The 14,245-nt window shown below is 37.1% G+C and overlaps 1 protein-coding gene across 1 annotated transcript in view; it reads right to left on the reverse strand.

The window, feature by feature from the left end:
- The window catches only part of SNX2 (sorting nexin 2), a 79,523-nt gene that overhangs the window by 42,757 nt on the left and 22,521 nt on the right, over window positions 1–14,245 (reverse strand). Inside the window, exons 2-3 of the mRNA XM_049873566.1 lie at window positions 4,864–4,978; window positions 121–284 (exon numbers count right to left, since the gene is read on the reverse strand). Of these exons, the coding sequence (XP_049729523.1) occupies window positions 121–284; window positions 4,864–4,978 (279 nt within the window). The remainder of the gene's footprint in view (window positions 1–120; window positions 285–4,863; window positions 4,979–14,245) is intronic.

The raw sequence follows: 14,245 nt of genomic DNA on the forward strand, positions 1-14,245 counted from the left end.
TTTCCTAAAATATCTGAAAGGCCTTAATTAGGAATAACGTTAATTAGGAAGGGATGTTGGGAAGGAAACAAAAGACTTGTTATTTATACATTAATTTAGAGTAAAAACATTATCACATACCTCCTCTCTGGATCTATCAAAGATCACAGGAGCAGATATACTCTTTGATTCAATTCTGGGTGCAATGAGTGTGGTAGGAGTGACAGGGGTGACTGCAGGAGAAGGTTCTGAAGAGAGGATGGGTTCCCTTTCTGGACTGTCCAAAGAAACTTCTTCTGTGGCTTCTAGACATAAATTAAACAAGTTAGTTAAGGACAGTGGCAACAAACCCACAAAATTCTATATAGCAGTTAATGAATTATGAAAAATATTTTGTATACTACCCACAAATACACAAAGTAACCGTTACAAAGTAATTTTATGAATCCTTCCTTAGTTATTTATCATAACTTTGAAACCAACAATGACTTTGTTGGTTTTAAGAAGAATTCCATTAAGTTGGCTTAATTATCTATACTACTGATAGGGATAAGGCTAGGAAAAAAGCCAATGATGTGGATAATTCCGCATTCATTTGTGTTTGTATGTTACATATCTTATACTTGTGGTAACTTACCTTCCAAATCTTTTATTCGGGCTTACATTATTATTATTTTACACAGATGAACACAAATTTTAGGGCAGATGGCTATCCAAAATTATCCCAACTGGGATTAATAATCTGTAATAATCTGTTATGGATAATCCACAAAGTTAGTAATCTAAAGCGATTAACTGCCAAAGATTACTGAGTATTATATTGAATATTAGTTGAATTGACTAATATGACATAAACAAAATATATGTTTAGGTTTTAATTTAAAATGCTCTCATTCACTTGAAAAATCAAAATTAAACACATTTAAAATCAAACCATACCAATAAATTGAGTGTCTACGAGCTATGTAACATTGTGCTAAGTGCAATGGAGAAACACAAAGAAATGTAAACTATCATACCTGCCCTTGAGGAGCTTATAATCTAGTTGGGAAAACAAGACATAAGCATGTGGAATGTTAAATAATAATAAAAGACATAAATAATAGCCAAGAGAATAAAAAATGAATGTTACAAGACATTTAACTGCTATATGAACTACAGAATAAACTATAAGTTCAGATAGGAGATAATACTTTAGACTGGGGAAAATCAGGAATAGTTTACAAAACTGATCTGAGGAGATTTGGATGGGGTGAGGGATTCCGTGAAAATGGAACAACAAGCAAAAAGCAGAGCCAGGAAGGTGAAAACTACAATCAGTGACAATAATGTAAACCACAGTTCTGGTTTGTAGAACTGATTCCAGGTAAAGAATGGCAGGAATGCGAGGGAAGCACAGAATCAGGCCAGTGGTTTCTAACCTGAGGTTCTTAGGTTCCTAGAGGTTTGGGGAGGTAGCAGTGGTAGTAGTGAGCCATTTTCATACTTCAAAAAATATAGTAATAACAGCATATATACCTCCAATAAAGTTGTACAGGTCAACATTTTATCAAGTTATTCTTACTGGTTACCTCGTGTTGATGAGAATCCTCACTTAGCACAGATCTCTTATAGTTATGTATTTTAAAATAAAATTAACCAAAATCTTTCAAACTATAGTAATCAGAGGAAATGCAACAGGTTACAGATGTTGAAAATAGACTACAGACGACCCTATATAATAAACTAAAAGCTTATGTGCAACTTCTGGCTCTTAAGATTGCTGGTATTTATTTTATTTTTTAAAGATATAAAGTCAACATGAGAAAGTAAAAAGAAACAATATCTCAAAGCTAGGAGGTATGAGGTCTTTAATCTACAAACAATAAGCAGAATAACTAGCATAAAAACAAGCAGCAAACAAACAAAAAAAAACAAAGAGAATCTAAAAGGGGACTGGTACTAGCAACAGAGCCATAGACAACTTCGAAATAGATAATGAATTTATGGCGGTATCAGTACAGATAAAGTTGTTTTAACTTTTCAATCTCACTTTACTTCAATGACACCATGTTTTATGTTCTTTGTACTGACTCTTGACAGGCTGCTTCATAAACAGTAGGAGACCTCAAAACCAGAAAAGCTAACTATGATCTAAGTAGCTAACATGGAAGGGAAAACAGGAAATAAATGGACAGTTAGGTTCCAACTCATAGTGCCCCTGGTGGCGCAATAGTTAAGGGCTCAGCTGCTAACCAAAACATAGGTGGTTTGAACCCACCAGTGGCTCTGCAGGAGAAAAGACTTGGTGATCTGCTGCCATAAAGGTTACAGCTTAGGAAACCCTATGGGGCAGTTCTACTTTGTCCTATAGGGTTGCTATGAGGTTCAACATACTGCTATATAATTTTGCCTTAAACTTTTTTCTCAAGGTTTCTTTTAGCATAGGTGAACTAGCATACTAAAATTAATAAGCTTTAATTTAAATCAGACCTAACGGTTAAGGAAGATGCCCTATAAGTACCACGATTAACTTTTCCTTAGAAACCACAGCTTGAGGACAAGCAGCCATTAATTATGTCAATGTTAACTAAATAATATTTCATTTACAGGACAGATGCCATGGGATTTTTAAAACAAGAGAATATTTATTAAATTTGCAATTGGTATTTGCTTAACAGCATATGTGAAATAAGCTAGTTACTCTGGCAGAAACAAGTTCTCCTCAAAGTCTAGGATAATTTTATTTCTGGCAATTTGTTCACTGTCACTTAGTATGTACAGTACTTTTGGAAACTATGTAACAAATGGTGGATGAGAGGGGCTCCGTAGTTAATCGCATCTGGTGAATACTCTAAATTGTAAATCGTCTGTCATACTTGAACTTATTCTGGCATCACTTCTGACATACAGTACTTGGAATCCTATCCAAAACACATTAACATATGTACCAATATAGTCGTGCTCTCTAAGGCTTTAGAATCAAAATGGCTAGGTCACTGAAGCAGTATCTATATTCTATGCTCTGACAGAGGACAAATCACTAAGTACATGTTCTCATCACTGGACAACAGCTTTTACCATCCATACTCCTCCACAGAAGCAGAAATGGTATACCTGCTAAAATGTGTTATAAGGAAGATACAAACGAAAAAAATCAAACCCGTTGCTGTAGAGTCGATTCCAACGCATAGCAACCCTATGGAACTGCTCCATAGGATTTCCAAGAAGTGGCTGGTGGATTTGAACGGCTAACCTCTTGGTTAGCAGCCATAGCTCTTATCTACTGTGCCTCCAGGGCTCCAAAAGATACAAGTGTAGTGTTAATTCACTTACACAAAAATAATTAGAGTACGTTTTAGGTCGCCTAATGATGTTATTATGAAATGCAGCTGACATTAACGTAAAAGATAAATTGTAGGTTAACAAAGGAAAGAGATGGCTGTTTATTATTCTCTAGTCACTGTTTATTTTTTTAAAAAACAAACACTGACATGGACCACATTTTAATCACAATATTTAGCACAGAATTCTAGGTAAACTAAAAGACTAATTATTTCCTAAGCTAAGTGGGCAAAAATCACTGCATACTCCACTTGACTAACTGTATGACCAGCTGTGCACACAGTAAAACAACCCTCTTTCTTTACACACACACACACACACTCTCTCTCTCTCTTCAGGTGTTAATAGAATTCTGGCTGCCAGGTGAAAAAGTCTTTAATAAAATGGATAATCCAAAACTTCTATATATGCTTCTATACTATTAGAGGAATACATAACAATTTTAGATGGTACCTGCTTAGTAGAGAAAGGATTTATGTCATCTCAGATTAAAACACAAATGCCAGAAAACAATTTTTTAAGGGCTGCCTGGAAAGAAAAGTCCACAGAAGGGAACAAGGAGCATTACAACTCTGGTTAACTGAGATTTGTCTCTAGGTTGTTAGGTAGCTTAAAAAAGAAAAGAAAAAAAGGAAACATTTTAGGTATTTGGTATATTTTCAATTTTCTGACATGATAAAATAAATAAATTTATTTGTGGCGGCAATGTTTCATAGAACTAATCAAACAGAAAGGTATCATGGAGCTTTGTGATGGGGAATTTTATCGTCAAGCGTATTTGTACAAAAAATGCAGAAATACTATTCAGAAATACAGTTTGAATACTGAACCACTATAAAAACCAGTTCAGGTAAGATGTCAAATACACAAAGATTTATTGTTTTATTTTTTCTGTCATTAATTCTAAGAGGTATTTACTTCTTAATATCAAAACAATAAGTTGTCTCTAAATTTTAACCTTAAAAGTAGACAACTGTTTTTGGAGAGTCCAATATACACATATATTTTAAAGTTCACCCAACCCATTTTAAAGTTAGGATGTACTATACCACATTTTTCTCCCTTATCAAAAACAAACTTTTCAAGCATCAATTTACTCACCTAAAAGTCAATCAAAATAGAATAAGTGGTAAACACTACAGCATTTTCGTTAAAAAACAGATTTTGAACATATACAGAATATTAATGAAAGTGATTTTTAAATCTACAGTTTAATTTTGCTTTGTAATTTGTTATGTAATATAAAGAATACAATCTCTGATATTTCTCAAAGAATGATTGTCACACCGTTGTTTTTGAGTCCAAGTTGTAAAAACAAAATAATCAAATTATAATATGTAATTTATTTCCAAATACCTAAAAGCCTAAAACCAGAAAGGGATTCCATTTCTTGTTCTTCTCAACAGTCAACATTTTTCGTAAGTGATTTAGTTGTTAACAAGAAGAGCTACCATTAATACCTTACATAAGATTTCAAATTTGCTTTAGAGGATATTTTTTATCTAACGTGATACATACTACAACTGGCTATTATTAAAAACCAAAGATATTCACAATTACCTGCAAAAAGATCTTCTCTGTCATCATCTAGCACTTCTGTGGGTTTTGGACCATTGGAATTTGTACTAATATCTTCTGCAGGAAGACTAGCTGGTTCTGGAGATGATGGACTTGACTGTTAAATAACAACAACAGTTGGTAAAGAATTGGCATGTTTATCATTGTAACTATATCCTTACATACTACAGAAAAAGAACATTCTCTTGACAAGAACAAAGAACATGAACAGCTACTTATATTTCCTACTCTGAGGACCCACTACCCATCTGTTAGTTTGTCATACTGTGATGGCTTGTATACTGCTATGATTCTGGAGGCTAGGCCATCGGTTTCGCAAAAATACCAGCAAGGTCACCCATGGTAGACAGGTTTTAGCAGAGCTTCCAGACTAAGAAAAGCCTGGCAATCTACTCATGAAATTTAGCCAATGAAAACCTTATGGTTCACAACAGAACACTGTTCACTTGCTTGCTTTCAACACAAGATCGGGAGGGATCAGTTACTAAAGGAGTACCTCATGTGTGGTGAAGCAGAGAGCCAAGCTGGGAGTGCGAGACCCTCAGTGAGATAAAATGGTACAATAGCCACATCAATGGATTCAAACATGCTGGCAACCATGAGGACGACACAGGAACGGGCAAGGATTCGTTCTGTTGTACGTAAGGTTGCCATGAGTCAGAACAGACCTGATAGCAACTAATAACAGTACCTTCTACAGCGTGAGCACATTTCTTTAGAGCTTTCAAAAACAGTTTCAAATTCTGAAAATTTAAAGAAGAGCCTTTCTTTTCTCTCTGGAACTCATTTTTACAGACCCAACCTCTCACGAAGGTGGGCCTCCAATAAACTTACCAATTTCACTTCAAAGAATTTAAGAACGATTAAGCTTATACATTACTTCTTCTGGAAGATATTTCTGATAACCTCAAGCTCGCTTCTAGCTAAGTCTGCATCGGTGCCTGGCCTAGACGGTCCCACAAAATATCCACTTCTCTCATAATTTCTCTTACCCTATATTATAATTATCTGCTTACAGGCTATTAAGGCCTACAAGGAAAGAGGAGTACCTTGTATACTACTTTTTACTCAATGCCTTGCATCAAGTACTCAATGAGTGTCTGTTAATTGAATTCTAAGAAAATAACTATGGATATGCCAAAGATTGAGCCACAAGTTTGTTAATCAGATAATATGAAAAGCTGGAAACAGCCCGTTCATCCACATAAAAATTTAGCAGAGTGGCATTTATTGACCCAGAAAGATGCTTAGAAGCCATTATATGAAAAAGTAGGTACCTAGCACACACGATCCAATTTTTTTATAAAAAGGCTTACCAATATTCATTAAAAATAAATGTTTTGTTCTCCTCACCCTCCTAGAAACTAAGACATACTTGTGTAGACTAAGATACAGCCACTAAGATCCCACATATAACCTATACATTCAGCTTCATTTTAAACAAAGGTTCCTATCTCTGAACTCCCAAACGTTTCCAGGGAATCGGAAGCTCTGCATTCTAGTTCTGGCCTCACACTAACCAACTTCTCTGCTGGTTACATAATGCATCTTCTTGGGTACCAATTTTTACCAGTTTTTATAAAATAACGGGTGCATCAGCTAATTGTTAATACTCTTTTTACCTATCCAATTTATTATTTTGTAATTTCTAAGTCTAGAGAGCTAACCTGATTTCCTTTTGAATTTCCAAAACTTACCTGACACTAACTCTGAAACAAAAACTAATTTTGAAAGAAACAGAATCACAAGTAGCAAAAAATTTTAAATGTAATTTTAAAAACAGTAAACAATTTGTTGCCGTTAATTTAATCCATACATGAATGAGTTTCTTTTGGGTGTTTTGTTAGAGTACCTACGCCATTGCACCAAAGGGACATTCAGTGAAAACAATTCCACAGGGACCAAAATACAGTCTAGATTAACACTATGATTTGATTTAAGTCAAGAGTTGTACTACCTAAAATTAGTCTCTAGCTACATGTGGCTTCTGAATGCTTTAAATGTGCCTAGCCTATATTGAAATCTGCTATAAAAGTAAAATACAGGCTAAATTTTGAAGACTTAGTAAAAAAAAAAAGTAAATATATTAACAATTTTATATTGATTACATATTGAAAGAACATTTTAGATATACTGAATTATATTACTAAAATCAATTTTACCTGTATCGTTAAAACCAAAAATCCTCTACCGTCGAGTCGATTCCGACTCATAGCGGCCCTATAGGACAGAGCAGAACTGCTCCGTAGAGTTTCCAAGGAGTGCCTGGCGGATTAGAACTGCAAACCTCTTGGTTAACAGCCATAGCACTTAACCACTACGCCGCCAGGATTTCCCCTCTATCTTTATATTCTTTTAAATGTGACTACAGAAAGTTGAAAATTAAATTTAAATTATACTAGATAGAACTTGTCTAGAAGTAAATTTTATTGTATTTTAGGAATAAAGGAAATTCTCTTACTTCTTTCAACAGATTTTTAATAGCTACTGGGTGGCAGCAAATTCAAAGGCCTACTCTCTAAAAAGCACCTAAATTTCACCATTTGATATGTGATCTGTTAAATATGGATCTAAAGGAGTCCCAGTGGCACAATGGTTAAAAGCCTGGCCACTCCATGGGAGAAAGACATGGCAGTCTGCTTCCGCATTACCGCCTAGGAAACTCTATGGACAGTTCTACTCTGCCCTATAGGGTTGCTATGAGTCGGAATCTACCCAACGGCACAAATCCACAACAATATACATTTACAAACAACTGTGTATAACAGGCTATAGTGGAAGAACCAGAAATATTTCAATCTGATCACAAGAAAATATACAAATCCAAATTGAGGGACATTCTACGAAATAACTGGCTAGCACCTTTCAAAAGCATCCAAGTCATGAGATACAGACAAAAAACCCATTACAGGGAAAGGAAAAAAAAAATACAATGAAATGCAATATGGGGTTCTGGATTGGATCCTGGACAAGAAAAACCACGTTAGTGGGAAAACTGGTGAAATTTGAATACGGTCTACAGACAGATTTGTTAATAGTAATATCCTGATTTTGACAAATGCTTTATTGTTGTATAACATGTTAACTAGGTAAAGGTATGCAAGAACTCGATATAATATTTTTGTAACTTTTTTGTAAGTCTAAAATCATTTCAAAATAAAAAGTTCAAAAAAAAATTTAAGTGAACATACAGTTGTTTTAAGTTAAATGTTTAAGGTACATATATATGTATAAGCTGCTGTCCAGTGGATTCTGACTCATAGCAACCCTATACGACAACAGAGTAGAACTGCCCCATAGGTTTTCCAAGGAGTGGCTAGTGGATTCGAATGACCATGCCACCAGGGCGAAGTCCTTTCAGCACACTGACGACCACCGCTAAGGCATGAAGCTCGTTCGAGGTGCTTAAAGCAAAAGCAGGACCAGAGACTAATCGAGAGTAGTGCTAGCTCTGGGTGGTTCAAGTGCTTCAAACATTTTTTGATGCATCATGTGAAAGTGAGTGGTGAGTCTGGGAGTGCTGATGTGAAGGCAGAAGAAAAATCTGTTGAAACCTTAAACTAATTGCAGATGGAGGTTATCTGCCCAGCAAATTTTTAACATGGATGAAACATCCTTATTCTGGAAGTGAATTCCTGAAAGGGTCTTCATCCATAAATTGTCAAGTCAATGCCAGGCTTTAAAGCTTCTAAAGACAGAGTGACAGTGTTGTTAAGAGGCAATCTTGTACATAATATGGCGTTTGCACAACGTCTGTTATGGATTGAACTGTGTCCCCCCAAAATGCGTGTCAACTCAGCTAGGCCATGATTCCCAGTACTGTGTAGTTGTCTATGATTTTGTGATACGATTTTCCTATGTGTTGTAAATCCTACCTCTATGATCTTAATGAGGCAGGATTAGAGTCAGTTATGTTAATAAGGCAGGACTCAATTTACAGGATTAAGTTGTATTTTGAGTCAATCTCTTTTGAAATATAAAAGAGAAGCAAGCAGAGATGAGAGGGACATCCTACCACCAAGAAAGCAGAACTGGGAGCAGAGTGTGTCCTTTGGACCTGAGGTCCCTGTGCTGAGAAGCTCCTAGACCAGGAGAAGACTGATGACAAGGACCTTCCCCCAGAGCCAACTGAGACAAAGCATTCCCCTGGAGCAGACACCCTGAATTTGGACTTCTAGCCTCCTAGACTGGGAGAGGATAAATTTTTCTTTGATAAAGCCATCCACTTGAGGTATTTCTGTTATAGCAGAGCACTAGATAGCTAAGACAATGTCCAAATTACAGTGTCCTATTTCACAGAATGTATTCTGGATGTTAAGAAACACATGACGGTGTATGTTTTGTCACTGAACTCTTAAACTTCTTCAGAGTAGAGACATGGCTTTTCATCTTTGTACCTACAGGCTAAAAAAAAAAAAAAAAACCAAACCCGTTGCCGTTGAGTCAATTCAGACTCATAGCAACCCTATATATACTAGATGGTATATACTGCCTGGTGAAGTAAGGTATCATTGTTTATATTTCAAGGTAAGCTCAAAGAAATCTTATTGTCAAAAAAAGTTATTTGGTTTATTAGTTAATCTTGACTGATGACAAATGAATATGAAGTACCTCCTTTAGCTGTGCTGTTTATGGATTAATTGGTGAAAGATGGTATGAATAACAACCAAAGTAGATTTCTGGATTATTTAGGGTAGGTTTGTTTTTCTATTGACTATTGTTCCTGTGTTAGTATTTGTGATCTGACTATGATTAATTGCATGTTTTTTTTTTTAATTGTTCTTTAGGTGAAAGTTTACAGCTTAAGTTAGTTTCTCACAAATTTATACATTTATTACTATGTGACCCTAGTTGCTATTCTTATCATGTGACAGCACACTCCCCCTTTCCACACCAAATTTCCTGTGTCCATTCAACCAGCTCTTATCCCTTTCTGCTTGTTCATCTTGCCTCCAGATAGGAGCTGCCCATTTAGTCTTGTGTATCTATTTGAACTAAGAAGCACACTCTTCTTAAGTATTACTTTATGTTTCATACTCCAGTCTAATCTTTGTCTGAAGAGTTGATTTCGGGAACAGTTTTAGTTTTGGGTTAACAGAGCGCCTGGGGCCATGTTTTCTGGGGTTCCTCTGGTCTCAGTCAGACCATTAAGTCTGGTTTTTTTACGTGAATTTGAGTTCTGCACCCCACTTTTCTCCTGCTCTGTCAGGGACTCTCTGCTGTGCTCCCTGTCAGGGTGGTCATTGGTGGCAGCCAGGCATCATCGAGTTCTTCTGGTCTCAGGCTGATGGAGTCTCTCGTTTCTGTAGCCCTTTTTGTCTCTTGGGCTAATATTTTCCTCGTGTCTTTGGTGTTCTTCACTCTCCTTTGCTCCAGGTGGGTTGGGACCAATTGATGCATCTTAGATGGCCGCTCGCTACCTTTTAAGACCCCAGACACCACTCACCAAAGTGGGAAGCAGAACATTTTCTTAATAAACTTTATTATGCCAATTGACCTAGATGTCCCCTGAAACCATGGCCCCCAGAACCCTGCTCCTGCTACTCTGTCCCTCAAAGTGTTTGGTTGTGTTCAGGAAACTTATTAGCTTTTGGTTTAGTCCACTTGTCCTGACTTCCCCATGTTGTAGGTTGTCCTTCTATTCACCTAATTCTTATCTACTATCTAGTTAGTGAATTCCCCTCTTACTCCGTCCCTACCCTCCTAACCGTCAAAGAATGTTTTCTTCTGTGTGTAGCCCTTTTATTGAGTTCTGATAATAATAGTCTCATACAATATTTATCCTTTTGTGATTGACTAGTTTCACTCAGCATAATGCCTTCCAGATTCATCCATGCTGTAAGATGTTTTGTGGATTCATCGTTGTTCTTTATCATTGCATAGTATTCCATTGTGTGAACATATCGCAATTTGTTTATCCATTCCTCCACTGATGGGCACCTAGGTTTCCTTTTTTTTTTTTTTTATATTAACTTTTATTGAGCTTCAAGTGAACGTTTACAAATCAAGTCAGACTGTCACATATAAGTTTACATACACCTTACTCCGTACTCCCACTTGCTCTCCCCCTAATGAGTCAGCCCTTCCAGTCTCTCCTTTCGTGACAATTTTGCCAGCTTCCAACTCTCTCTATCCTCCCATCCCCCCTCCAGACAGGAGATGCCAACACAGTCTCAAGTGACCACTTGATATAATTAGCTCACTCTTCATCAGCATCTCTCTCCCAACCGCTGACCAGTCCCTTTCATGTCTGATGAGTTGTCTTCGGGGATGGTTCCTGTCCTGTGCCAACAGAAGGTCGGGGGAGCATGGCCGCCGGGATTCCTCTAGTCTCAGTCAGACCATTAAGTATGGTCTTTTTATGAGAATTTGGGGTCTGCATCCCACTGATCTCCTGCTCCCTCAGGGGTTCTCTGTTGTGCTCCCTGTCAGGGCAGTCGTCGATTGCAGACGGGCACCAACTAGTTCTTCTGGTCTCAGGATGATGTAGGTCTCTGGTTCATGTGGCCCTTTCTGTCTCTTGGGCTCTTAGTTGTCCTGTGACCTTGGTGTTCTTCATTTTCCTTTGGTCCAGGTGGGTTGAGACCAATTGATGCATCTTAGATGGCCACTTGTTACATTTAAGACCCCAGACGCCCCATTTCAAAGTGGGATGCAGAATGTTTTCATAATAGAATTATTTTGCCAATTGACTTAAAAGTCCCCTCAAACCATGGTCCCCAAACCCCCGCCCTTGCTCCGCTGACCTTTGAAGCATTCAGTTTATCCCAGAAACTTCTTTGCTTTTGGTGCAGTCCAGTTGAGCTGACGTTCCATGTATTGAGTATTGTCCTTCCCTTCACCTAAAGTAGTTCTTATCTACTAATTAATCAGTAAAAAACCCTCTCCCACCCTCCCTCCCTCCCCCCCTCGTAACCACAAAAGTATGTGTTCTTCTCAGTTTATACTATTTCTCAAGATCTTATAATAGTGGTCTTATACAATATTTGTCCTTTTGCCTCTGACTAATTTCACTCAGCATAATGCCTTCCAGGTTCCTCCATGTTATGAAATGTTTCACAGATTCGTCACTGTTCTTTATCGATGCGTAGTATTCCATTGTGTGAATATACCACAATTTATTTACCCATTCATCCGTTGATGGACACCTTGGTTGCTTCCAACTTTTTGCTATTGTAAACAGAGCTGCAATAAACATGGGTGTGCATATATCTGTTTGTGTGAAGGCTCTTGTATCTCTAGGGTATATTCCGAGGAGTGGGATTTCTGGGTTGTATGGTAGTTCTATTTCTAACTGTTTAAGATAACGCCAGATAGATTTCCAAAGTGGTTGTACCATTTGACATTCCCACCAGCAGTGTATGAGAGTTCCAATCTCTCTGCAGCTTCTCCAACATTTATTATTTTGTGTTTTTTGGATTAATGCCAGTCTTGTTGGAGTGAGATGGAACCTCATCATGGTTTTAATTTGCATTTCTCTAATGGCTAATGATCGAGAGCATTTTCTCATGTATCTGTTAGCTGCCTGAATATCTTCTTTAGTGAAGTGTGTGTTCATATCCTTTGCCCACTTCTTGATTGGGTTGTTTGTCTTTTTGTGGTTGAGTTTTGACAGAATCATGTAGATTTTAGAGATCAGGCGCTGGTCGGAGATGTCATAGCTGAAAATTCTTTCCCAGTCTGTAGGTGGTCTTTTTACTCTTTTGGTGAAGTCTTTAGATGAGCATAGGTGTTTGATTTTTAGGAGCTCCCAGTTAACTGGTTTCTCTTTGCCATTTTTGGTAATGTTTTGTATTCTGTTTATGCCTTATATTAGGGCTCCTAAGGTTGTCCCTATTTTTTCTTCCATGATCTTTATCGTTTTAGTCTTTCTGTTTAGGTCTTTGATCCACTTGGAGTTAGTTTTTGTGCATGGTGTGAGGTATGGGTCCTGTTTCATTTTTTTGCAAATGGATATCCAGTTATGCCAGCACCATTTGTTAAAAAGACTATCTTTTCCCCAATTAACTGACTCTGAGCCTTTGTCAAATATCAGCTGCTCATATGTGGATGGATTTATATCTGGGTTCTCAACTCTGTTCCACTGGTCTATGTGCCTGTTGTTGTACCAATACCAGGCTGTTTTGACTACTGTGGCTGTATAATAGGTTCTGAAATCAGGTAGAGTGAGGCCTCCCACTTTCTTCTTCTTTTTCAGTAATGCTTTGCTTATCCAAGGCTTCTTTCCATTCCATATGAAGTTGGTGATTTGTTTCTCTATCACCTTAAAAAATGGCATTGGAATTTGGATCGGAAGTGCATTGTATGTATAGATGGCTTTTGGTAAAATAGACATTTTTACTATGTTAAGTCTTTCTATCCATGAGCATGGTATGTTTTTCCACTTAAGTACGTCCTTTTTAATTTCTTATAGTAGAGCTTTGTAGTTTTCTTTGTATAGGTCTTTTACATCCTTGGTAAGATTTATTCCTAAGTATTTTATCTTCTTGGGGGCTACTGTGAATGGTATTGATTTGGTTATTTCCTCTTCGATATTCTTTTTGTTGATGTAGAGGAATCCAAGTGATTTTTGCATGTTTATCTTATAACCTGAGACTCTGCCAAACTCTTCTATTAGTTTCAGTAGTTTTCTGGTGGATTCGTTGTAGGTTTCCTTCTTTTTGCTACCGTGAACAGTGCTGCAATGAACATGGATGTGCATGTATCTATTTGTGTGAGGGCTCTTATTTCTCTAGGATATATTCCAAGGAGTGGGATTGCTGGATCCTTTTTAAGGAAGTGCCAAATCGATTTTCAAAGTGGCTGTAAAAACCATTTTACACTCCCACCAACAGTGTTTAAGTGTCCCAGTCTCTCTACAACCTCTCCAACATTTATGATATTGTGTTTTTTGGATTAATGCTAGCCTTGTTGGGGTGAGGTGGTATTTCATGGTATTTTTGATTTGCATTTCTCTAATGGCTAATGATGTTGAGCATTTCCTCACGTATTGTTAGCTGCCTTGAATATGTTTTCTTAACATTCATAAACGAATACTGAAATTTAGATAGTTATAGGCAGAATACTGAACTTTAGTAAACTGTGCCTATGTTGGGGGCAGGGAGAAGTAAGGAGTGGAGTAAAGCATTGTCAGATTGGTCTCACTTGCTTAGAAAAGGTTTTCGGTAAGACTGAACTGTTTAGGTGTTTGGTAAAGTAATGGACAGAGAGGAGAGAGAAGAATAGCTCACGTGGGATGAACATGAACAAAGCCACTCAGGCAGGAATGGCAGTTGTTTAATGGGTGACATATTATATTGGTAAGGGTTTTGGTTGTAAACAACATAAACTGACTTGCTCATTTAAGAACAAAAAGAGTATGTTA

The sequence above is a fragment of the Elephas maximus genome, chromosome 2, assembly GCF_024166365.1.
Source record: "Elephas maximus indicus isolate mEleMax1 chromosome 2, mEleMax1 primary haplotype, whole genome shotgun sequence".
Classification (NCBI taxonomy): domain Eukaryota; kingdom Metazoa; phylum Chordata; class Mammalia; order Proboscidea; family Elephantidae; genus Elephas; species Elephas maximus.